This window comes from Thalassophryne amazonica, chromosome 9, assembly GCF_902500255.1.
Source record: "Thalassophryne amazonica chromosome 9, fThaAma1.1, whole genome shotgun sequence".
Lineage (NCBI taxonomy): Eukaryota > Metazoa > Chordata > Actinopteri > Batrachoidiformes > Batrachoididae > Thalassophryne > Thalassophryne amazonica.
This window is the reverse complement of record NC_047111.1, coordinates 52,068,619-52,092,545: the sequence shown is the minus strand read 5'-3', so window position 1 is coordinate 52,092,545 and position 23,927 is coordinate 52,068,619. Positions and strand designations below refer to the sequence as shown.

General features: G+C 47.1%; 1 protein-coding gene across 1 annotated transcript; it reads left to right on the top strand.

Moving 5' to 3' along the window:
* Positions 1 to 224: 224 nt before the first annotated feature.
* On the top strand, positions 225 to 22,555 carry LOC117516531 (fibroblast growth factor 1-like). Its single transcript, XM_034177416.1, has 4 exons — positions 225 to 436; positions 5,564 to 5,733; positions 8,703 to 8,806; positions 22,294 to 22,555. Exons 2-4 carry the CDS (start codon positions 5,565 to 5,567, stop codon positions 22,477 to 22,479), a joined length of 459 nt encoding a protein of 152 aa, XP_034033307.1. The 5' UTR covers positions 225 to 436; position 5,564; the 3' UTR covers positions 22,480 to 22,555.
* Positions 22,556 to 23,927: the final 1,372 nt, after the last annotated feature.

The following is a 23,927-nucleotide window of genomic DNA, read 5'->3' as shown; positions in this document are numbered from 1 at the left end:
TGCCGAAAACCAGATTTGGACGGCAGAAATTATGTAAGTTTTACTCTGGAAGCTGAAGTCATCCTCTTTGTCTTTACAAGTGTTTATATTGTGTTTCTCCACATGCAGTGTCTCCAGGAGGACACCTCCAAAAAAATGTATCAGTACTCAGTCAGACGGGCCACTTGTGTCACTGTCTCTGTCTCTCTCGTGCTGTCTTCGGGTGGTAAATTTAGTTCTGACGTTGGCCTGTTAAAATGAGTCCTCTGACGTTTTTAGAATAGGGGTGAGGTGAGGCGGGTGATACATACAAATACAGACTCTACTCATAAAGTCTAAGCACTTCTCTGGAGGTCGCTTTGCACAGAAGATGTTTTCAGCTAAACCTCCGTCATAAGGAAACAAAAAGAAGGACATGCTGGCTCATTTGTGGCACGGGCATGTGATTTTCTCCCAGGTAGGTGCACAAGTTTGTGGTTTGTGTGACTGTCTGTTTGCTGATTCCTTTGGCAGGCAATCAAGTGAAATTCTATTTTCTTTGGAGAAACTTAGTCTGTTGTGAGGATTTGTGCAGGTCAAGAACAAAAAACAAAGCGTATCCTGTTTACAGTTAATATAGTGCATGCATGAATCAACTTTTTCTTTTTGAAACACATTCTTATTGGGAGGTGTCAATCACCAATGTTTGGTCAGAACCCTTACTGGAGACTTAAGGTGCACAATCACAGTTACAACAGCTGTCTTGAAAATAGAAGAATTGGCATTGTTGGGGTTGCACAACAGAGGGTGCAACTCTGATGCTGGAACAAATATTAACCCAGGGGGACTACTTTAAATTAATTTGGGGTGAGTAAGAGTGGTGGGCAGCACCTTGGATTAGTGGTTAGTACTGTTGCCTCACAGCAAGACGATCATGGGATCGATTCCCACTTGTGGCCTTTCTGTGTGGAGTTTGCATGTTCTCCCCATGGTTGTGTGGATTCCCTCCCGGTGCTCCGGCTCCCTCCCGCATCCAAAGACATGCAGGTTAGGTGAAGTTGAAACTTTAAATTGTCTGTAGGTGTGCATTCGGGTGAGAATGTGTTTGTTTATCTCTATGTGGCCCTGCAACAGACTGATCTCCTGTCCAGGGTGTAACCCACCTCGCACCCTATGACAGCTGGGATAGGCTCCAGCCTCCTGCGACCCGGTTGAAGATGAGTGAGTGACTAAGGGTGGTTTCCCATGGCTAATTTTTGATTTGTGTGCGTTTTTGCAAAAAAAAAGAAGAAAATAAAAAACAATCAGGCATAAAAAAGGTGTAACATGTCATAAACGTAGTGTTGTAGAGCATTGTGAGAAATCTGGAAAAATGTGTAAAAAAATTTGTGACATTGGGATACATTGTGATCCACATAATGTGAATAATCGGATTTTGCAATTGCAGATTGGGGTTACACTGGTGTGAAAGTGGACAAGTGGTACAAGATGCAGTAACAGGAACCTACCGTCCAGTACAGGTCTTGTGATCGTCCTCGGCAGCATGAAACCCCTGAAAAACACCTGCCCTCTTCAACAGAACACAGTTTTGAAATTTTGACAGAGCTTTAAGTTTTTGGAAAATTGTGGAAAAAATGTGGAAGGAGTGTTTTGTGCATTTGGCAGCACATGCGCAAACATCAATAATCAGCAATGGGAGACTACCTGAAAGCTAAAGTTATGGAGGTTATGACCAAGGCTAGGGTCTAGGTCAGAGGTCTTCAACTCATTCCAGAAAGGGCTGAGAGGGTGCAGGTTTTCTCTGCAGCCACCCACTCAACCAGGTGATTTCATGGATTAACATCACTTTGAGCAGATGGAATCAGTTAATCAGTGAAATCACCTGATGGAGTGGCTGGTTGCAAAGAAAACTGTTGTGGCTGGCGTGCCTGGCTGGCTTTTGTTTGTCTTTTGTTTCTGTCTTTTGGTTTTCCTTCCAGGTGGTGCGCGTTTAGGACTGAGTGGCTGTGTGGCTGAGTTATTAGGACCTCACCCTGATCACCTGAGGCTCGTCAGGACTCACAGCTGTGGTGCATCTACACGGATTGGAACATGGTGGCATTTAAGTCTGGAGTGCACAGTGTGTATTTGCCAGAGACTCGACCTTGTGACCAGACGGGTGAGATCGTCGTCTCGAGATCTCATCATCAGTGGATGCAGAGAACGTCCAGGTTTGATGCATGGTCTGTGAAAGAGGAGAGGGTGAGGTCTCACGCTCGTCAGCACACTTCCTGAGGTATGTTAGGTTTTGTGACTAACATTTGTACAGTCAGTAAATGTGGTGTCCCTCACACCTTATTATATTGAGCTGTTATGTTGGTCGTTTTGATCAGCTTCCACTGCAGTGAGTTTGTGAACAGGGTGTTCCATGCCTGCAGGGTGGGAAGCTGATTAGTAATTAAGCCAGGAAGTGTTTGCTGTTTGTACACCTTTGAGCGGTCTCTCTGTGTGTGGAGTGTGAACTCACATGATGATTTCTTCATTCACAGACTCGGTTTGTCGCGGCCACCTGGGGGGTGTCGGTGGGGTCCTTGGGTCCGAACTGGTTCTGGCTCCGGACCGTTAGCGCTGCTGGGAGCGCACCGCATTCCACCACACCAGACCGCGCACTCTTATATTAATCACATCACTGTTATGTTTATTAAACTCTGTTATCCTTTGTACCGTGCTCTGCTTATTTTATACTGGGTCCTTCAAACGCTGGTCGGTTCTCCGGGCTGCGTCCGACACATAACAAAAACCTGCACTCTCTCGGGCCTTTCTGGAATGAGCTGAATACCTCTGGTCTAGGTTAAGGTTACCATTAGCTTTTGGCCTCCATGTTGTTACTTAAACATGCTGACCAATCTAAATGAATGGCACCTGTCATCTTCTCCACTGTATGGATACAGACGAGGACAACCGCTATGGGTTGGGTAAGATTAGGCAGTTCAAGTCTGGGAGCATGTGCTACTACTGCTGTGCACTGATGCATCCACTGATTTATTCCCGGTTGGTCTACTCCCATTTGGTCTACTCTTAGGAAAGTACAGAAATCCCATTTCATCTACTCCCATTTTGTTTTGGATTTTTAGGCAAATGAAACTTAAAATTCAACTTTTAGTTGATAGTTTTTATTTTTTGGATGAAATTAAGGAAATTAACTTCTACAATATCCTAAAACATAGCTTTCTAAATAAACTAAAAGTGTTGTGAAAGTGTAGTGACACGGACCCACAACAGGGGGCGCAAATAAACGGCCAATAGATGAGCCAAAAAGTAACAATTTAATGTTGTGAAATGTGCACAACGAATATACAGACAATCTCAGAATATAATTACAGTCAATCCACAAAGGTGACGTGTGGGCAGGCTCGAGGATAGAAGACGTCTGTCCTGAGAAGAGCCGGAACCACACGATTTCCGCCGCCACAGAACCTGGTGAATACTGGAGCCGCCAAGTCCCGAATTCCCAGGTGATCACCGTCCCCGACTGTCGGATCTGGTACTGCTGGCGAGAACAAAGACAGTCAAGTGTGGGTGTGTGTACACCCAGTAACAACAACGGTGGGAATGCCACCTCCACCTCTCACTCAGAATGCTGATGTATTTACAGTAATCCCTCAGAGGAAAAGAGTGCTGTCCTGCACTCACTCAGCCTCCACAGGAAGAGGGACCGGTACTCCTGCAAACACTCACAATATACAGCTTATAAGGAAACACAAATGGCTGAGGATATTACCTCCAATGAAGTATGATATCTCGGCGATGAGGTGGAGATGACGTCTGGGTTTTATGGAGTGAGATGATGAAGAATGAGTGACAGCTGTCAGGAAGTAATGAGTAACAGCTGTCACTCCCGGCTGTGTCCGTGGCGGCAGCGCCCTCTCGTGCCTGAAGCCCGCACTTCAGGCAGGGCGCCCTCTGGTGGTGGGCCAGCAGTACCTCCTCTTCTGGCGGCCCACACAACATAAAAGAGTAATATTAATGACTTATTTTATCTTTGAATATAGCAGCTGATACAAATACAAAAGAAACTCTAGGGTAATCCAAACCCTAACCCAAAATAAAAATGCTGAAAAAATATTGAAAATTGGGGGTATTTTTGGTTTATCATTACAACCTCTTATAAGTCAAAATCTTGTGAATATTAAGAAAAAAATCAGGAAAATACGAGAGTAGATGAAATGGCACTACTCTACAATTCTAAGAGTAGATGAACCTGGAGTAGAACAAATGGGAAGTAGATGAAATGGGAGTAGACCAACCGGGAAGTTACGGCATCCAATACCTTACTGACCTGCTGTCAGTCCCATTTGTCAACCACCTGGGCAGATCAAGGGTTCATCACTATCTTCCAAAAGTGGAGGGGCAAGGTGCCTAGAATTTACATCGGCGGTTGACACCAAACAGTTTGAGAATATGGTAAAGGTGTGCACATGCAGTAACATCAAGTGCACAGTCAGTTATGGCAGTGGGCAATATCACACATTCATTAAACATATACTAACGTGTGGTGTGATGTATGAGACTGTGTGTGTGTCTGCTGCAGTCACCCCTCTCTCACCAAGGGAAATACCAACACAGAAGGTGCCCTTTGCCACGGGTAACTCGCCTTGTTTGATTCCTTGCTGAACTTTACTCGAGTCAGAGCTTCATCTCTACCCCCCCCCCCCCCCACCCCCATATTAACAAATAGTGCGGGTTACTCTCCTCCCACGCACCTGCTCTCTGACTGATCATTGCTTGGATGTTTGACGTCACTTGCATGTGCATGTCTGTCCGAAGGTCCCTGTGGACCTGCTGGGAACAACCAGCACTCTCGAATCCTGTAAAACAAACTCTTCTTCTCCAGGTCCGGTTCTGAAGAAAAGCAGGCCGTGAGTGGGTAGGCCTAACGTTCCTCTTGTGGATTTGCTCTGCTGCCTCTTTTCTGCTTTCTTTATTTCTTGTTCCCCTTTAACAAGACATTCCAGATGTGGCTCTACGGCAGCTACGTCTGGCTCCCGATGATAAAACAGACCAGATCTTTATCAGCAGTTGTACTAAACTGTTGCTTTTTAGGTCCTTCACTGCCTGTTAAATATTTCAAAAGAGGATGGATCTTCTTTTTCTCTTGTGGATTCATGATAAATTATTGAGTCCTCCTCAATGGGCTGTTACACATCTTGTGTTGGTACTTGCAACACTTCCAGCAGTAAGTGAAATCATTACAGTGAAATTTTCTCCTGTCCAGATGTTGTTTATTTATTTACTGTCTGGTCTCGTACTGGTTTTAGCTGTGCGTGACATCACTGCCATCTGGGCATTATTTTCCCAAGAAAGAATGTAATTGATGTTAAGTTAGAAAACAAGTTCAGTCATGTTGAGGCCTGAATGGTTTCATCACTTCCAGAAAAATGTGAAGTGCCTCAAAACACTGTCAGAGAGAAGATAAATGGAGGAGTTGCAGAGTTATTGTGTTTTTTTAATGGCACCTAAAACACAATCCAGGTGACATGAACAGTGAGTATAGACTTCGTGTGTCGTTGCAGCAGCAGAGTCATCACTCTGGAAACTCTTTTTCCTCGGCTCAGACTCTCTATAGGATGTCTGAGGGAGAGGTTACAGTGCTGCCTTTTGGACCTGCGTCTGTGGACATGTCCAGACAAGAGCAGCAGTCCCTGACCAGACTCTACTGTCAGAACGGAGGACACCATCTGAGGATTTTACCGGACGGAAATGTGAATGGTGGCAGACAGGAAAATGACAACTATGGTGAGGATAGAAGTTTTATTTATTTAAATTTCATAAAAAGAATAAAAAGGTGATTTCAGGAATGACATTGTGCAAGAGATTAAGCTTAATTTAAAGCTGTGTGGGCTTTGGGTTTTTTAAGATTAAAGTCATAAAATAATTTTCTTTAACACCCCTTACTTAGTGTTTGAAGCGAAACGTCCTCGCGTCAAGCAACCCAGTCCAGTCGAAGATTCAAGCTTCTCTACTATGGAAACCACCTGGACAACTGAGAGCCTACACAGAAACCCCTTACTTAGTGTTATTTTTCCCCCCAGTTCTTTCTGTAATACTGCCCCTTACAAAGCACAATCTCAAACTATTCCACACTTTTAAATTTAATCAAAGTCACAGCCAAAATAATCAGGCCTGGGCCCCGCAAGAACTTCTCTTACAGAAAAGATCCGCTCTTACAGAACCCCGGACAATGGATACAAGCAGTTTTTATACAGGATTACATATGCGTAACAAAGGCAGACCTTATTTCGCAAAGTCCTTCTCTTATTGGCCCCCGTGGGCATTCAAGGGAGGTCCATCCCTCTGCCCCAGGCCCGCGCAATAACGGGAGGCATATGATTTATAATTGTAACCTAACTCTCTTTATCCTATGTGGTACAAACTGGTTAAATCCAGTTCTACATACCAAAGAAGAACAAAGGAAAGTGAGAATAAGAATGAAACCAAAAATATAACCCTACACATAAAAACTACCTTGATACCAAAAGAAATACAGAAAACAAATAAAGAAAACCATAATTAGACACAGAAATATATCTAACACTTAGCATTTAAATAAGGGATTCATAATATGATATTGCCAGTATAATCAAAATTCACACTATCTGCCAAAAAATTACAATTTTGACCCCTGAAGGGTTAAAATTCAAGCAATCAGACGCCATCACCTAGATATGGTAGTGGCATCATAGATCACATGGCAGCTTCCCCGAGGTTTGTGAGGATGCTAAGAAGAACATGACAACTGCCAGCTGGAGTAAAGAAAGGTAATGTGGTAATGTGACGTCAGCTGGCTGCTTGCTCGAACAAAAAAACCAAGATGGTGGAAAACACTCTGAAAGAGCTTATTTCTGCATAAATGTAATATGATTCTCATATTTCTTGTAGAAGTTAGCAAGAAAAAAAACTTCCATCCATCCATCCATCCATTTTCTTCCGCTTTATCCGGAGTCGGGTCGCGGGGGCAGCAGCTCAAGCAAAGCCGCCCAGACCTCCCGATCCTCACACATCTCCCCCAGCTCCTCCAGGGGAACCCCAAGGCATTCCCAAGCCAGCCGAGAGATGTAGTCCCTCCAGCGTGTCCTGGGTCTTCCCCGGGGCCTCCTCCCAATGGGACGTGCCCGAACACCTCTCGGGCGAGGCGTCCAGGGGGCATCCGGAAAAGATGCCCGAGCCACCTCAACTGACTCCTTTCGACGTGGAGGAGCAGCGGCTCGACTCTGAGCTCCTCCCGAGTGACTGAGCTCCTCACCCTATCTGTAAGGGAGCGCCCAGCCACCCTGCGGAGGAAACTCATCTCGGCCGCTTGTACTCGCGATCTCATTCTTTCGGTCATGAGCCAAATCTCATGACCATAGGTGAGGATCGGAACGTAGATCAATCGGTAAATCGAGAGCTTTACCCCCTACTCAGCTCTCTCTTCACCACGACGGTCCGATACAGCGACCGCATCACTGCAGATGCTGCACCGATCCGTCTATCGATCTCACGCTCCATCTGTCCCTCACTTGTGAACAAGACCCCGAGATAATTAAACTCCTCCACTCCTCCAGTGTTTTTTTCTCTCCTCCAGTGGAGGAGAAAAAAAAACACTTCTAAACCTAAAAATTTTGAAACCGGTAACGCCTCTGAATTGATCGACAAGATATCTTATGAATGTTAGCATGCGCACCCCGGGAATGCGCAACAAGCAAGTGGGTCAGGTCACAGGTAATCTCAAAGCATCGCGCATGTGCACATGTGCGTCCTCATGTAGATGGCATAAGAAGGAAAAGACAATATTCACCATGGAATTCTCATATCTTCCCTTATTTAAAATGAGCTGTAATTTTGCAACATGTTACAAAAATAAACCTACATTATATTTTATACATAAATTTTATACCTTTTATATAGTTTTTACATTTATACCTACATTATACACATTGCATTTGGATTTAAGTAGAAACTAAATCTTGTCTGTTTTGTGAAATTTGAAAGGCCGTACAGCTTTATGTATACTACACCTGCAATGACCCTATTATTAAACATGCTGAACAGGTTTTTTTTTTTTTAAATTAACTAGAATGTTTGTAACATTAACTTATTATTAAAAGCTTTCTTGGTGGTTACTAAGAAAGAGAACCCTACCTGGGATAAGCAGTGACATGAGGTAGAGTTTTCTTCAGTTATTAAAGGGATCATATGGTGCAAAATGAGGTTTTATCTGGCTTTTACATTTAAATACAGTTGAGGTTTCATCTTAAATTTCCTCAAAGCACCACAATTCTATGAGTGTGCATGATGACACAAACAATTAAATGCAAAGAACAGGACTGAATCGACTCGTTTTAGACTACCGTGACATATGTCGTACAACTGCGTATATGGACTTCTTTTTAATTATTGAGTTTGTGCTGTTTGAGGCAGCAGGTTCCACACAATCTGGTTGGGGGTTGGGGGGGTTGACAGGTGCCTCCTCTGTGAGGGCTAAAATGGTGTAGGAAGCTCAATGATATCCATTCAATGCACAGAGACACAGGATGTTTCATAGACAACTGAAAATGTATTTATTTATTTTTTAGGATGCATCACCTCAGTGTCAACAGAGTAGTTTTGGCTACACACCCAGATATATCTGTGTTTACAACATCTGGGAAACTATATTACCTTCCTGAAAAAGCTGTCCATGATATGATCCCTGCACTGACCAGTGCTATATGCTTGTATTGCAGATATCCTGAGGCTGAAAGCTGTGAGCGTAGGAGTGGTGGTCATCAAGGGTGAGATGACCACACGGTTTCTAGCCATGAACAAAGATGGACACCTGTATGGATCTGTAAGTTTTAATATTTCTGTGATCTACTTGTGATACTACGTACACTGGCATTTTTTCTTTGAGATAACAATAGAAAATTCCACCACTGCTGGCTGTGAGAGTGGAAGCTGCATGCTATTAATGTACATGCAGTAGAAAGTTTTAAATTTTCACAGTAACAACGACAAACCCAGTTACAAACTATGCTAGTATATGTGTTGATGAATCCCCCACACTTCCTGCGTCCTGGAAGGCAACCAGCCAAGCAGGCAAACAGTCCAGTACCACTTTGTAGTGGATCGTGCCCAGAGAAACATGACACAGGGTCATTAGAGCATGACCCATATATAGGTTGGCTGATATGAGTCTTTCACCAACATATCAGTATCTCTGTTATTTTTGCCAATCTGAAAACTTTTATTTTCCCAAATAAAGAATGCAGAAAAACATTTTGGCTGTTGTAAATGGTGTCAATACACAGTTTGTTGCCAGCGAGGCAGGCAAAAACTAGACAAAAAGCCAATTTTATGCAAATGCTGAGCCATAGTAGAGAAGCTTGAATCTTTGACTGGACTGGGTTGCTTGACGCGAGTCCTCTCGTCAAGCAACCCAGTCCAGTCGAAGATTCAAGCTTCTCTACTATGGAAACCACCTGGACAACTGAGAGCCTTCACAGAAACATTGCGACCAACTGTGGGCATGAGGCCCTGGCACTGGTATGTAAGCTGGAAAAGACTGCTAAAAAGATAGCTAACTTTAGAAACCACTTAAGATTTAACCTGAGATGCAAACAAAACAATGTTATTCCCAAATGCATGAAGCAAAAGGCACTAGAAGCAGGTCACACAGCAGAAAAGATCCAGCACAGTTACCTTAGGAGGATTTTGGGTCTTAGAATTAGAAGACTTCATTTTAAAATATTAGACCTCCAAAATAATCTTGATAGCCTGCACAAAATGTTAGAAACCTTAGTGGAGGAAGAGGCCCATAATAAGATCACAAAGTTCATAGTTAAAATTCAAATGGCTGAGCATTTAAAAAGTAAGGAGCGACAAATCAGGAAGTTTCACAACCTTTTAGTGCAGAAAAGGCGTACTTTCAGTGGGAGTATTTTTAAAGATACACCCAGACAAATTAGTGACAACAGGGAAAATTGGGTAAAGAATCTCCCCAACAGGGTTCTTACACAGACAGAAAAGGATGTGCTCGCTAAAGGACTAAATTTCTCAGTGACCCCTAAACATATTCCGATAGTAGATTACATCACTGCAGTAGAGTCGGCCATTAAACATAACAGTTTGTCAGAGTCAGAAGCTGGGGACCTCCGACTAAGAGTCACAGCAGTGCTGAACAGTGCTAAGCCTCCTCCATCCAACATCACAGGAGAAGAACGGAAAGCTTTGTCAGCACTGAAAAAGGACCAAAGCATCCTTATCCTGCCAGCGGATAAAGGCAGATGCACGGTGGTCCTGAACACATCGGACTACGAGGCCAAGATCAACAACTTGCTCAGTGACTCCAACACATACGAACGTCTGAAGAGGGACCCCACGAGCGGCTATAAGAAGAAAATCATTAGCTACCTCCAAAACCTGGAGAAAGAGGGACTCATCGACAGGCAGATATACTACAGACTGTACCCTGGGGACGCCACTCCGTGCATCTATGGACTGCCCAAAATCCACAAACAGGACGTGCCACTCAGGCCTATTGTATGTAGCACAGATTCCATCACGTACAATTTGGCCAAGTACCTCAAGTGGATTTTGGCTTCTCTAGTGGGTAACTCAGACCACCATGTGGAGAACACACTGTTGGGAAAGTGTAGGTACACGGACCCACAACAGGGGGCGCAAATGAACGGACAATGGAGTAGGTCAAATAACAACACTTTACTGTTGTGAATGTGCACAACAAATACAACAGATTACAACAATAGACAAGAGTCAATTCACAAAGGTGTCGTGTGGGCAGGCTCGAAGATAGGAGACGCCTGTCCAAAGCAGAACTGGAACCACACGATTTCCTCCGCCACCAGACCCCGGGAATACTGGAGCCGCCAAGTCCCGAACTCCCAGGTGGCCACTGCCTCCGTGTGTCGGACCTGGTACTACTGGCGAGGAACAAATAGCAATTAAATGAGGGCGCATTTGCACCCAGGAATCCGTACGGCAGGAAAGCTACCTCCACCTCTCGTTGGAAAAGTAGTCCACAATACAACGCACAAAATCACAAAAGAATACTGTCAAACAGTCAGCTGAGGTACGTTACCTTCCAGGTAGAATGATATCTCGGCAAAGAGGTGGAGATGACATCTTGCTGATATACCGATGCTGATCAGATGAGTGGTGACAGCTGTCATAGGTGATGAGTGTCAGCTGTCACCCCGGCTGCTCCTGTGAGGCAGCAGCGCCCTCTGGTGCCTGGAGCCCGCACTCCAGGCAGGGTGCCCTCTGGTGGTGGTGGGCCAGCAGTACCTCCTCTTCAGCGGCCCACACAACAGGACCCCCCCCTCAACGGGCACCTCCTGGCGCCCGACCAGGCTTGTCCGGGTGGCGGCGGTAGAAATCGGCCAGGAGGGCCGGGTCCAGGATGAAGCTCCTCTTCACCCAGGAGCGTTCTTCAGGTCCGTACCCCTCCCAGTCCACCAAATACTGGAAGCCCCGGCCCATCCTATGGACATCTAAGAGCCGGCGCACAGTCCAAGCCGGCTCGCCATCGATGATCCCGGCAGGAGGTGGTGCCGGACCTGGAGTACAGAGGGGTGAGGTGTGATGGGGCTTGATCCGGGACACGTGGAAAATGGGATGGATCCGCAGTGAGGCCGGAAGCTGAAGCCTCACTGCGGCTGGACTGAGTACCTTGATGATCTTAAACGGACCGATATACCGGTCCTGCAGTTTAGGGGAGTCCACTTGAAGGGGAATGTCCTTAGTAGACAACCACACTGCCTGCCCTGGCCGGTACGTAGGGGCCGGGGTCTGCCGACGGTCTGCATGGGCCTTCGTCCTCATCCGGGCCCTCAGCAAGGCAGAACGGGCGGCACGCCACACCCGACGGCACTTCCGTAGGTGGGCCTGGACCGAGGGCACACCGACCTCTCCCTCAACCACCGGAAACAAAGGAGGTTGGTACCCCAGACACACCTCGAAAGGGGAGAGCCCGGTGGCTGACGACACCTGGCTGTTATGGGCATACTCGATCCAGGCCAGATGGGTACTCCAGGCCGCCGGGTGCACGGCTGTCACGCAACGCAGGGCCTGCTCCACCTCCTGATTGGCCCGTTCTGCTTGCCTGTTGGTCTGGGGATGATACCCGGATGAGAGACTCACCGTGGCCCCCAGTTCCCGGCAGAAGCTCCTCCAGACTTGCGAGGAGAACTGGGGACCACGATCGGAGACGATGTCTGTTGGGATCCCATGCAGCCGGACGACGTGGTGGACCAGGAGGTCCGCTGTCTCCTGGGCCGTCGGGAGCTTCGGGAGGGCCACAAAGTGGGCCGCCTTGGAGAATCGGTCCACTATCGTGAGGATGGTGGTGTTGCCCTGGGACGGCGGGAGGCCCGTGACACAATCCAGGCCGATGTGGGACCAGGGGCGATGGGGCACGGGCAGCGGCTGGAGCAGTCCCGAAGCCCTGCGATGATCAGCCTTGCCCCTGGCGCAGGTGGTGCAGGCCTGGATATAATCCCGGACGTCGGCCTCTAGGGACGCCCACCAGAAGCGCTGCCGGACAACTGCCACGGTTCTTCGCACCCCTGGATGACAGGAGAGCTTAGAGCCGTGACAGAAGTCCAGGACTGCAGCCCTAGCTTCTGGTGGGACGTAGAGTCTGTTCTTCGGCCCAGTTCCGGGGTCCGGGCTTCGTGCCAGGGCCTCCCGGACGGTTCTCTCCACGTCCCAGGTAAGGGTGGCCACGATAGTGGACTCCGGGATGATGGGTTCCGGTGGATCCGACAACTCCGCTTTGACTTCTTCTTCATGTACACGGGACAAGGCATCTGATCTCTGGTTTTTGGTCCTGGGATGGTAGGTGATCCGGAAGTCAAAACGGCCAAAGAACAGTGACCAGTGGGCTTGCCTGGGGTTCAGCCGCTTGGCGGTCCTGATATACTCCAGGTTCCGGTGGTCAGTGAAAACCGTGAATGGCACGGACGTTCCCTCCAACAGATGTCTCCACTCTTCAAGAGCCTCTTTCACCGCAAGGAGTTCTCGATTGCCGACGTCATAGTTCCGTTCGGCCGGGGTCAACCTGCGGGAAAAATAGGCACACGGGTGAAGGACCTTATCGGTCTTCCCGCTCTGGGAAAGCACATCTCCTATCCCTGAGTCCGAGGCGTCCACTTCAACCACTAACTGGCGACTAGGATCGGGCTGCACCAGAATGGGTGCAGACGAGAAGCGCCGTTTCAACTCCTTGAACGCGGCATCGCAACGATCCGACCAGGTGAAGGGGACTTTTGGTGAGGTCAGGGCTGTCAGGGGGCTAACTACCTGACTGTAGCCCTTAATGAACCTCCTGTAAAAATTAGCAAAGCCGAGGAACTGTTGCAGCTTCCTACGGCTGGTGGGTTGGGGCCAGTCTCTCACCGCCGCGACCTTGGCCGGATCAGGAGCGACGGAGTTAGGGGAGATGATAAACCCCAGGAAGGACAAAGAAGTGCGGTGAAACTCGCACTTCTCGCCCTTCACAAACAGCCGGTTCTCTAATAACCGCTGCAGGACCTGACGTACATGCCGGACATGGGTCTCAGGATCCGGAGAAAAGATGAGTATGTCATCCAGATATACGAAGATGAATCGGTGCAGGAAATCCCGCAAGACATCATTAACCAATGCTTGGAACGTCGCGGGGGCGTTTGTAAGACCGAACGGCATGACCAGGTACTCAAAGTGACCTAACGGGGTGTTAAATGCCGTCTTCCACTCGTCTCCCTTCCGGATCCGAACCAGGTGATACGCATTCCTAAGATCGAGCTTGGTGAACATTTGGGCTCCATGCAGGGGCGTGAACACTGAATCCAACAAGGGCAATGGGTATCGTTACGAACCTTGATTTGTCCGCCCCTGTAATCAATGCATGGACGTAGTCCGCCATCCTTTTTTCCCACAAAAAAGAAACCTGCACCCATCGGGGAAGTGGAATTCTGGATCAACCCGGCAGCTAAAGAGTCCCGGATGTAGGTCTCCATTGATTCGCGCTCAGGTCGTGAGAGGTTGTACAGCCTGCTGGACGGGAACTCAACGCCTGGAACCAAATCAATGGCACAATCGTACGGATGGTGGGGGGGAAGGGTGAGCGCCAGATCCTTACTGAACACATCCACAAGGTCATGGTACTCCACCGGCACCGTCCCTAGATTGGGCGGGACTCTGACCTCCTCCTTAGCCTGGGAACCGGGAGGAACCGAGGAACCTAAGCATACCCGATGGCAGGTCTCGCTCCACTGCACCACTACCCCGGATGGCCAATCGATCCAGGGATTGTGTTTTAACATCCAGGGGAACCCTAAAATCACACGGGAGGCAGCAGGAGTCACAAAAAACTCGATCTCCTCCCGGTGATTTCCTGACACCACCAGAGTTACTGGTGGTGTCTTATGTGTGATTGGAGGGAGTAGGGAGCCATCTAGTGCCCGCACCTGCACAGGCGAGGTAAGCGCCACCAGAGGGAGCCCTATCTCCCTGGCCCATCTGCTGTCTAACAGATTCCCTTCAGAGCCTGTGTCCACCAGTGCTGGGGCCTTCAGGGTTAAATCCTCATAAAGGATTGTAACTGGGAGTCGTGTGGCAATGTGGGTGTGTCCCACGTGAATGTCTCGGCCCACCCCTAGCCCAGTTTCTAGGGGCGGGCGTTGGTGTTTAACCGCTCGGGGCAGTCTCTTACCTGATGCTCTATCGAGCCACAAACAAAACACGCTCCGCGGGCCAGCCTCCTCGGTCTATCTGGTGCCCTAAATGTGGCCCTGCTCGTGTCCATAGCTTCGTCAGCAGGGGGAGCTGTAACCACACGGAGCGTAGGGGCCGTGGAGCATGGGGAGGGCGGAACGCGGTCGGAACCGGAAGGGAGAGGGACGGCGCGTGCCCGGCCACGCCCTTCGTCTCGTTCCCGACGGCGTTCTTCTAACCGATTGTCTAATCGTATAACGAGATCAATAAGCCCATCTAAATCCCGCGGTTCGTCCTTAGCCACCAGGTGCTCCTTTAGGACCAACGACAGTCCGTTTACAAAGGTGGCGCGGAGGGCAGTGCTATTCCAGCCGGACCTCGCAGCCGCGATGCTGAAGTCGACTGCATAGGCAGCTGCGCTCCGGCGCCCCTGTCTCATTGACAGCAGCACGGCTGAAGCGGTCTCTCCTCTATTTGGGTGATCGAACACTGTTCTGAACTCCCTCACAAACCCATCATATGTCTGAAGGAGCCGTGAATTCTGCTCCCAGAGCGCTGTAGCCCAAGCGCGTGCTTCACCGCGAAGCAGGTTTATTAAAAGCTATCTTGCGGGCATCAGTCGCGTACATGACAGGACGTTGTGCGAAGACGAGCGAACACTGCATAAGGAAGTCCGTGCACGTCTCCACACAACCTCCGTACGGCTCTGGAGGGCTTATGTATGCTTCCGGGGAAGGTGGGAGGGGTCGTTGAACGACCTGTGGAACGTCACTGTTACGCACAGGGTCGACAGGAGGGAGAGCCGCAGCAGCGCCCTGAGGGCGCTCTTCCACCTGCGCGGCGAGAGCCTCCACCCTGCGGTTAAGGAGGACGTTCTGCTCGGTCATTAAATCCAACCGAGCCGTGAAAGCGGTGAGGATCCGCTGCAACTCACCGATCATTCCTCCTGCGGACGCCTGTGCGCCCTGTTCTTCCATTGGCCGTTCAACAGCCGGTTGACGCCCTTCGGGATCCATGACGGTGGCCGAGATATCCTGTTGGGAAAGTGTAGGTACACGGACCCACAACAGGGGGCGCAAATGAACGGACAATGGAGTAGGTCAAATAACAACACTTTACTGTTGTGAATGTGCACAACAAATACAACAGATTACAACAATAGACAAGAGTCAATTCACAAAGGTGTCGTGTGGGCAGGCTTGAAGATAGGAGATGCCTGTCCAAAGCAGAACTGGAACCACACGATTTCCTCCGCCACCAGACCCCGGGAATACTGGAGCCGCCAAGTCCCGAACTCCCAGGTGGCCACTGCCTCCGCGTGTCGGACCTGGTACTGCTGGCGAGGAACAAAAAGCAATTAAATGAGGGCGCGTTTGCACCCAGGAATCCGTACGGCAGGAAAGCTACCTCCACCTCTCGTTGGAAAAGTAGTCCACAATACAACGCACAAAATCACAAAAGAATACTGTCAAACAGTCAGCTGAGGTACGTTACCTTCCAGGTAGAACGATATCTCGGCAAAGAGGTGGAGATGACGTCTTGCTTATATACCGATGCTGATCAGATGAGTGGTGACAGCTGTCATAGGTGATGAGTGTCAGCTGTCACCCCGGCTGCTCCTGTGAGGCGGCAGCGCCCTCTGGTGCCTGGAGCCCGCACTCCAGGCAGGGTGCCCTCTGGTGGTGGTGGGCCAGCAGTACCTCCTCTTCAGCGGCCCACACAACACACACAAGATTTTGTGAACAAGATCAAGGACCTACAGCTGGAGGCAGATGAAACTATCGTGTCATTTGATGTGACATTGTTGTTCACCTGCATCCCCACTGCTGAGGCCGTCTCAGCTGTGAGGCAGAGACTGCTGGAGGATGTGTCTCTACTTGAAAGGACCAAACTCACACCAGACCACATCTGCCAACTCTTGGAGATCTGTCTCAACACCATGTATTTCCTGTTTAGGGGGAATTACTACAGGCAGATTCATGGTTGTGCGATGGGGTCTCCGGTATCCCCCATTGTGGCCAATCTGTACATGGAGCGAGTGGAGAAGACAGCCTTGACGTCTTTCACAGGCATCTCTCCCAGTCACTGGTTCAGATATGTTGATGACACATGGGTCAAAATCAAGCAACAGCAAGTTGAGGACTTTACAGAACACATCAACTCGGTGGACGCCAATATCAAGTTCACACGTGAGGATGCCAGAAACAACCATTTAGCCTTCCTGGACTGTGATGTTACGATTGGAGAGAACAGGCAGCTCCAGACAGGGGTTTACAGAAAACCAACTCACACTGACCAATATCTGCTCTTTGGCTCAAACCACCCCTTTGAACACAAGCTCTGGGTGATCAGGACGCACCAACACAGAGCCCTACAGGTGCCCACAACTGCAGAGGGAAGGGCTAAAGAACAACAACATGTCCGGAAAGCCCTCACAGTATGTGGGTACCCAAGATGGTCCCTGGACAAAGTGCAGAAGTCCCAGAGAACAAAGAGACCAGATAGACAGGAGACAGAGACAAGAAGAAGAGGAGTGTCTCTCCCTTATTTAGCAGGAGTAGGGGAAAAACTAGAGGATCTTCAGACAGCACAAAATCCCAGTTTACTTTAAACCGGTTAACACCTTGCGACAGAAATTAGTTCACCCTAAGGACATGATCCCTAGTTACAAACAGAGCAATATAGTGTATTCTATCAGATGTCAGGAAAACTGTAATGAACACTACATAGGTGAAACGAAGCAACCTTTACACAAAAGGCTATACCAGTACCGCAGAGAGGGTGCCAGTGGACCTCAGTCTGCGGTTCACCTCCACCTTAAAGACACTAACCACACGTTTGAGGACAAGGAAGTTAAAATATTAGCCAGAGAGAAGAAATGGTTTGAGAGAGGGGTCAAGGAGGCATTCTTTGTGAAATGTTTGAAACCCAGCCTTAACCGGGGAGGGGGTCTGAGACACACTTTATCCCCTGTTTACAATGGGGTACTCAGGTCAAAGCAGTTTCAGTCTTTTGTTCATGGTAATGAGTCATTCACGTCATCAAGGGAGCCATCAGAAAGGCATCCATCCCATCATTAGAGGGACAGCTGTCCTGCCATTAGGTGTGCTAACTACAGCACAATAGTTGCTAATTAGAGCTATTGTTTAGTCACTAGCCTATAGCAGTCTGCCTCTCAGTAGGAGGGGTCTGGTTAGGTTTAAAACTCCAGCTTTTGTTGGCTTCTGTTTTATTCTTCTCTACAAGTCAGACAGAAGTCAGACTTCCAGAGCAAGAATTTTAGCTGAGGAAGCTTCTGCGATTTGAAGTGAAACGTCCTCGCGTCAAGCAACCCAGTCCAGTCGAAGATTCAAGCTTGTCTACTATGGAAACCACCTGGACAACTGAGAGCCTACACAGAAACAAATGCTGAGCCATTTGATATGGTGACTGCCAGTCTGAGTGATGATAGTGTGGTGCACATTGGTTGGTTGTTGGACAGTGTTTTATAATGAAGATTAAAGTGTAAAACAATTACATTTCTTTGTCGAAAAGGTATGATAATGAAAGGAATAATTTCTTTATACACACACACACACACACACACACACACACACACACACACACACACACACACACACACACACACACACACACACACACACACACACACACACACACAATTTATATATATATATATATATACATAGTAAATTTTTTACTCCCTAATATCTGCATTGTATTGCCCCTCCCCTCCCCCCAAAAAAATCCAAATTGGTTGGACTACAATGGTCATAAATTGGACCTAATGTTCCCTCATGATGCAAGTATAATGACTTGAGTCTCCCTAAGTAATAGTTCAATTGACAAAGTCATTCCAGTAACACCCAAAGATCCTCTGGATAAACCCTGAATCCAAGACATCTAGTTGTCATCCTAGGTCAGTAGTTAATGTCAAGGTCTCACAACCATACAGTAAGACAAGAAACACCAAGACATTAAACAGATGGACATTTGATCCCTTGCAAAACTCTCAGTTGTTAGTCTCGGTGGTATGAAGTGTTTGGACACAAATGCAGGATTCAGATGTTAGTTTTACTGGGTTTAATGTTAGTTCAAGCTGTGTTTGGTACAAAAAAAGGCTAGCTGTTACAAGCAACAGTATCCAAAGCATTAGGCAGAGACAGGGTCCAAGAAACAGGTTGACAGGTCAAAAACACGGGTAGGCATAAAACAGGACTAGACACTCTGTTGTGCCCTGTGCCTCTTTCAAGCATTTATCTTCAGTCCCACAAGGAGGAGACGGACAGAGTGCAACTAACAAAGAGGAAGTCATTAGTGGGAAATGCAGGACAGGTGTGGTGGAAGGAACTAGAACAGGGTGTGGCCAGCAGGAGGGAGGACAGGAGGGAAACACCCAACACCAAACACCCAGACACCAGACAAGATCAATCCCTAACCCTAAACCAAACCATGAACAAAAAGACAGCAAACAAAACAATAATAACGCCCCGAACAAACCCCACAAGTCCAATCATGACATCACCCCTCCCCCCAAGGCTGACCCTGATGGCCCAGGATCCCCAGGGTGCGAGGGGGGAAAGTCTTGAATAAGCACAGGATCCAGAATAAACCAGGAAGGCAGCCGTCAGTCTGACAGCCGTCTCTCAATTGTGATGGCAAGTGCGATGAGTGCGTCCAGGTCCTCCAGGAGTTCTACAGCAATCAGCTGATCCTTTATCTCATCGGCGAGTCCTTGGACGAATGCATCCGTTAAGGCAGCAGTGTTCCATTTGCTCTTGGCAGCGAGAATGCAGACGTCTATGGTGTAGCTGGCTACTCGCTGTCTGCCTTGCTGAAGCCTCATGAGGGACCTTGCTGCTTCTCAGCAGGCAAAGTGTGTTGGAACACCTGTAGCAGTGCACAGTTGAAATGGTGGAGCAACTGACATGACTCCAACTGAAGGCTTCATTCAGAGGTGGCCCAGGCCACCGCCCACCCAATCAGGTGAGAAATCATGAACGCTATTTTTGCCCAATTAGACAGAAACATTGATGACATTAACTCAAAGTGTAGATCACACTTGGTTATGAATGGTTTGACATCACCTGACTCCCCGGAAAAGCGTTCCAGTCTGGAGAGCTGATTGCACATGACAGAGTTCATGATGGGCGTGAGCGTCTCCGCAGATGGACCAGGAAGTGGGTTATCGGTTGCTTCTGCTTGGGGTGCCCGGTATGGTGAGTGTCTAGCCTGTTCAGGAACTGACCAACTTGAGAACTGAGAGATGCCATCAGCAGGTCTCGGCATCTGGTCAGCTCGCAGAGACTGGAGCAGAACATAGCCAGCTTTTCTTCATGCTGTGCTAATTGTTGTGCTTGGGCGCACAGCAACAATTGAGATGGATCTGAACCCACTGCATCCATGGCTAGCAGTTCTGTTAGACTCAATGGTCCAAAGTGGCTGGATACAAATGCAGGATTCAGATGTTAGTTTTACTGGGTTTAATGTTGGTTCGAGCTGGGTTCGATATACAAAAATGCTGGCCGTTACAAGCAACACTATCTGAAGCATTAGGCAGAGACAGGGTCCAGAACAGGTAGACAGGTCGAAAACACTGGTAGGCAAAAAAACAGGAGACTCTGAAGATAAATGCTCCAAAGAGGCACAACAACCAAGCAAGGAGGAGAGGGACAGAGTGCAACTACAACCCCAATTCCAATTAAATTGGGACTTTGTGTAAAAATGTAAATAAAAACAGAATACAATGATTTGCAAATCCTCTTCAAACTATATTCAATTGAATACACCACAAAGGCAAGATATTTAATGTTCAAACTGATAAACGTTCTTGTTTTTATGCAAATATTTGCTCATTTTGAAATGGATACCTGCAACATGTTTCAAAAAAGTTGGGAAGGGGCAACAAAAGACTGGGAAAGTTGTTGAATTCTCAAAGGACACCTAATTGGAAACAGATGAGTGTCAACATTAGGTATAAAAGGATCATCCCAAAAAGGCTCAGCCGTTCAAGATGGGGCGAGGATCACCAGTTTGTGAACAACTGAAAAAATAGTCCAACGGTTTAAGAACAATGTTTCTCAACGTTCAATTAAAGGAATTTAGGGATTCCATCATCTACAGTCCATAATATAATCAGAAGATTCAGAGAATCTGGAGAACTTTCTACACGCAAGCAGCAAGGCCAAAAACCAACATTGAATGCCGTGACCTTCAATCCCTTAGGCGTCACTGCATTAAAAACCGACGTCATTGTGTACCATGCAAAGCGAAAGCCATACATCAACAACATCCAGAAACTCCACCACCTTCTCTGGGCCCGGGCTCATTTGAAATGGACAGATGCAAAGTGGAAATTTGTGCTGTGGTCTGATGAGTCCACGTTTCGAATTATTTTTGGAAATCATGGCTGTTGTCTCCTCCGGACAAAAGAGGAAAAAGACCATCCAGATTATTACCAGCGCAAAGTTCAAAAGCCAGCATCTGTGATGGTATGGGGTGTGTTTGTGCCCATGGCATGGGCAACTTACACATCTGTGATGGCACCATCAATGCTGAAGGTACATCCAGGTTTTGGAGCAACACATGCTGCCATCCAAGCAATGTCTTTTTCAAGGACGTCCCTGCTTATTTCAGCAAGACAATGCCAAGCCGCATTTTGCACGTGTTACAACAGTGTGGCTTCATAGTAAAAGAGTGTGGGTACTAGACTGGCCTGCATGCAAGAGGATTTGCAAATCATTGTATTCTGTTTTTATTTACATTTTACACAATGTCCCAACTTCACTGGAATTGGAGCTGTAATAAAGAGGAAGTGATTAGTGGGAAATGCAGGACAGGTGTAGTGGAAGGAACTGGAACGGAAATGTCCACCACCAATCACCCAGACACCAGACAAGATAAATCCCTAGCCCTAAACCAAACCATGAACAAAAGGACAGCAAACAAAATAACAATAAAGCCCTGAACAAACCCCACAAGTCCAATCATGACATCAGCATTGTCATACATTGATGTGCAGGGATGTTATAACTACATAAGCTGAGCTACCAGCCATCACTTGATCTCAGAGACAGGATACCCATAGATATGAATGCCATTGATGAGACAAGTGAACATCGACAATTTGTCACTGTCACCACATACCATTACAGGAAGCAGTATATAGGAGTAGGACTACCGATGCATAGACTTAATTCCAGGTGTGTGCATCGCGCTACCTACGTATCTGGGTCTTTGGAGAAGACACTTCATCTGCATTGTCCCTGTCCACCAAGCTGTAATTGGCTGCGGACCAACAAAGGATACACATCCCTTCCATTTCATGCTACGATATCCAAGGATAAGCCCTGGCTAGATGGGTCTCAGGGCCTGATTAAGAATGGCCAAGTCCAGGAAGTCATTGAAAACCTGGATCTTAGTGTTGATCCATGACAATCATAAATCCACCAAGACACCCCAACACCTCACTCGGGGTATCCATTGATTCTGCAAATATCACAGCATCATTCACAAAGTTAAAGTCAGTGAACCTTTCCGCAGTTACCTTTTCCATTTGTATCCATACAGCAGTTACAATGCACTGACTGAAAGTTTTGCATCACTTTATTCTTGTCTCAGCAAGCACTGAATGATGAGTGTTACTTCCTGGAAAAGTATGAAGAAAACCACTACACCACATTCTGCTCACAGAAGTACAGCTGGTACGTAGGCCTGAAGAGAAACGGTCAACCCAAAACAGGACCAGCCAACCACCGGGGTCAGAAGGCCATCTTCTTTCTGCCAAGACCTGCAGGTAACCTGTGAGTCAGGAAGACGCCAGGAACCAGAGATAGACTCAAACTGTACCGTGCACAAAGGCACTTGCATCACTGATGCTGCATGGCCTGTCAGTACAACAACATGTAAAGCTTGACGGAAGCCCATTTTAGCACACTACTGAAGCTGTTTCTGACGTACTTTTTCAAGTGTCACAAAACAAAGCAAATGGTGTTTCAGGAAAAACTATGGAATTAAAAAAAAGTTGTTAAATCACTCATGTCTAAGCATCTGCAGCTAAATGTGGATGCTACAATAGTTCGTGCTGTTTTCATTTGCAGCTACGAGACAGCTGCCAGAATTATAAATTTATCATAAAATGGCACTGTCATTTCGTCACATAAGCATTCAAACAAATATGATGGCTGTGCCTACAGCAATAATGTTCATTTTAAATTATATATTGTACATATGTGTGTATGTACATACATATACAGTATATAGAGATTATTTAATTTCCTGGTTAATAATTGGGCAGCACGGTGCCTTAGTGGTTAGCACTGTTGCCTCACAGCAAGAAGGTCATGGGATTGATTCCACCTGTGGCCTTTCTGTGTGGAGTTTGCATGTTCTGGTCACTCAAAGTGGCATCTGTAATTATTGGAAATTTTACTTAAAAACAAATGTTTGTGTAACCTGTATAGTACCACTTCTGTGTGACATCATTATGAAGTCATTCATACCAATCAATCACAAATATTTTGCTGCTCAATACTTGTTTTAGATGATCCATCTAAGCTTGCTGATTGTTGAAATATACAAAAAAGGTGATTTAGGGACCATGTGTTGCTTGACCTTGACCTTTGACCAAACTATTCCAAAACTGAATAAACTCGAGATATCTAGCTGTCATACTCCAACTAAGTCTGAAGGAAATCCGTCCAGTCATTTTTGATTGATCTCATCCATAAAACAATACCCTGCTTCCCCGGCATGCAGGGTAATAACAACATGAACTGATACATGAGGCGATCCAAGGAAACAAGCGAACCAGCCATTTCAGGCAAGCGACTGTATTATTCCACTTTGGAAGCATAAATAGAATTAGTTAATGTAGCGTTTCTTTGCAAAACATATGTAAACCTAAACGTGAAAGCGTACCGATCCACATTTGTGATGAATCACTGTACCTGTATGAGATCAGTCTGCTGCAATGCCACCAACTCATGACAAAAATTGACTTTATTGTTTTTACTTAGTGCGAGAAGAGAAGTGGCAAAAGCAAAGGAAAAGGCATATTGCGAGCTGTACAAGAAGTTGAATAGTAAGGAAGGAGAAAAGGACTTGTACCGATTGGCCAGACAAAGGGACAGAGCTGGAAAGGATGTGCAGCAGGTTAGGGTGGTAAAAGATGCACATGGTAATGTGCTGACAAGTAAGGAGTGTGTGCTGAGAAGGTGGAGGGAATATTTTGAAGAGTTGATGAATAAAGAAAA

Bases quoted from the DNA above. Each gene is read 5' to 3' on its own strand.
- LOC117516531 (XM_034177416.1), top strand. From the start codon at position 5,565: ATGTCTGAGGGAGAGGTTACAGTGCTGCCTTTTGGACCTGCGTCTGTG. The intron at 5,734-8,702 runs GTGAGGATAGAA...CTTGTATTGCAG, and splicing joins ACAGGAAAATGACAACTATG to ATATCCTGAGGCTGAAAGCT. The intron at 8,807-22,293 runs GTAAGTTTTAAT...TTCTTGTCTCAG, and splicing joins ATGGACACCTGTATGGATCT to CAAGCACTGAATGATGAGTG.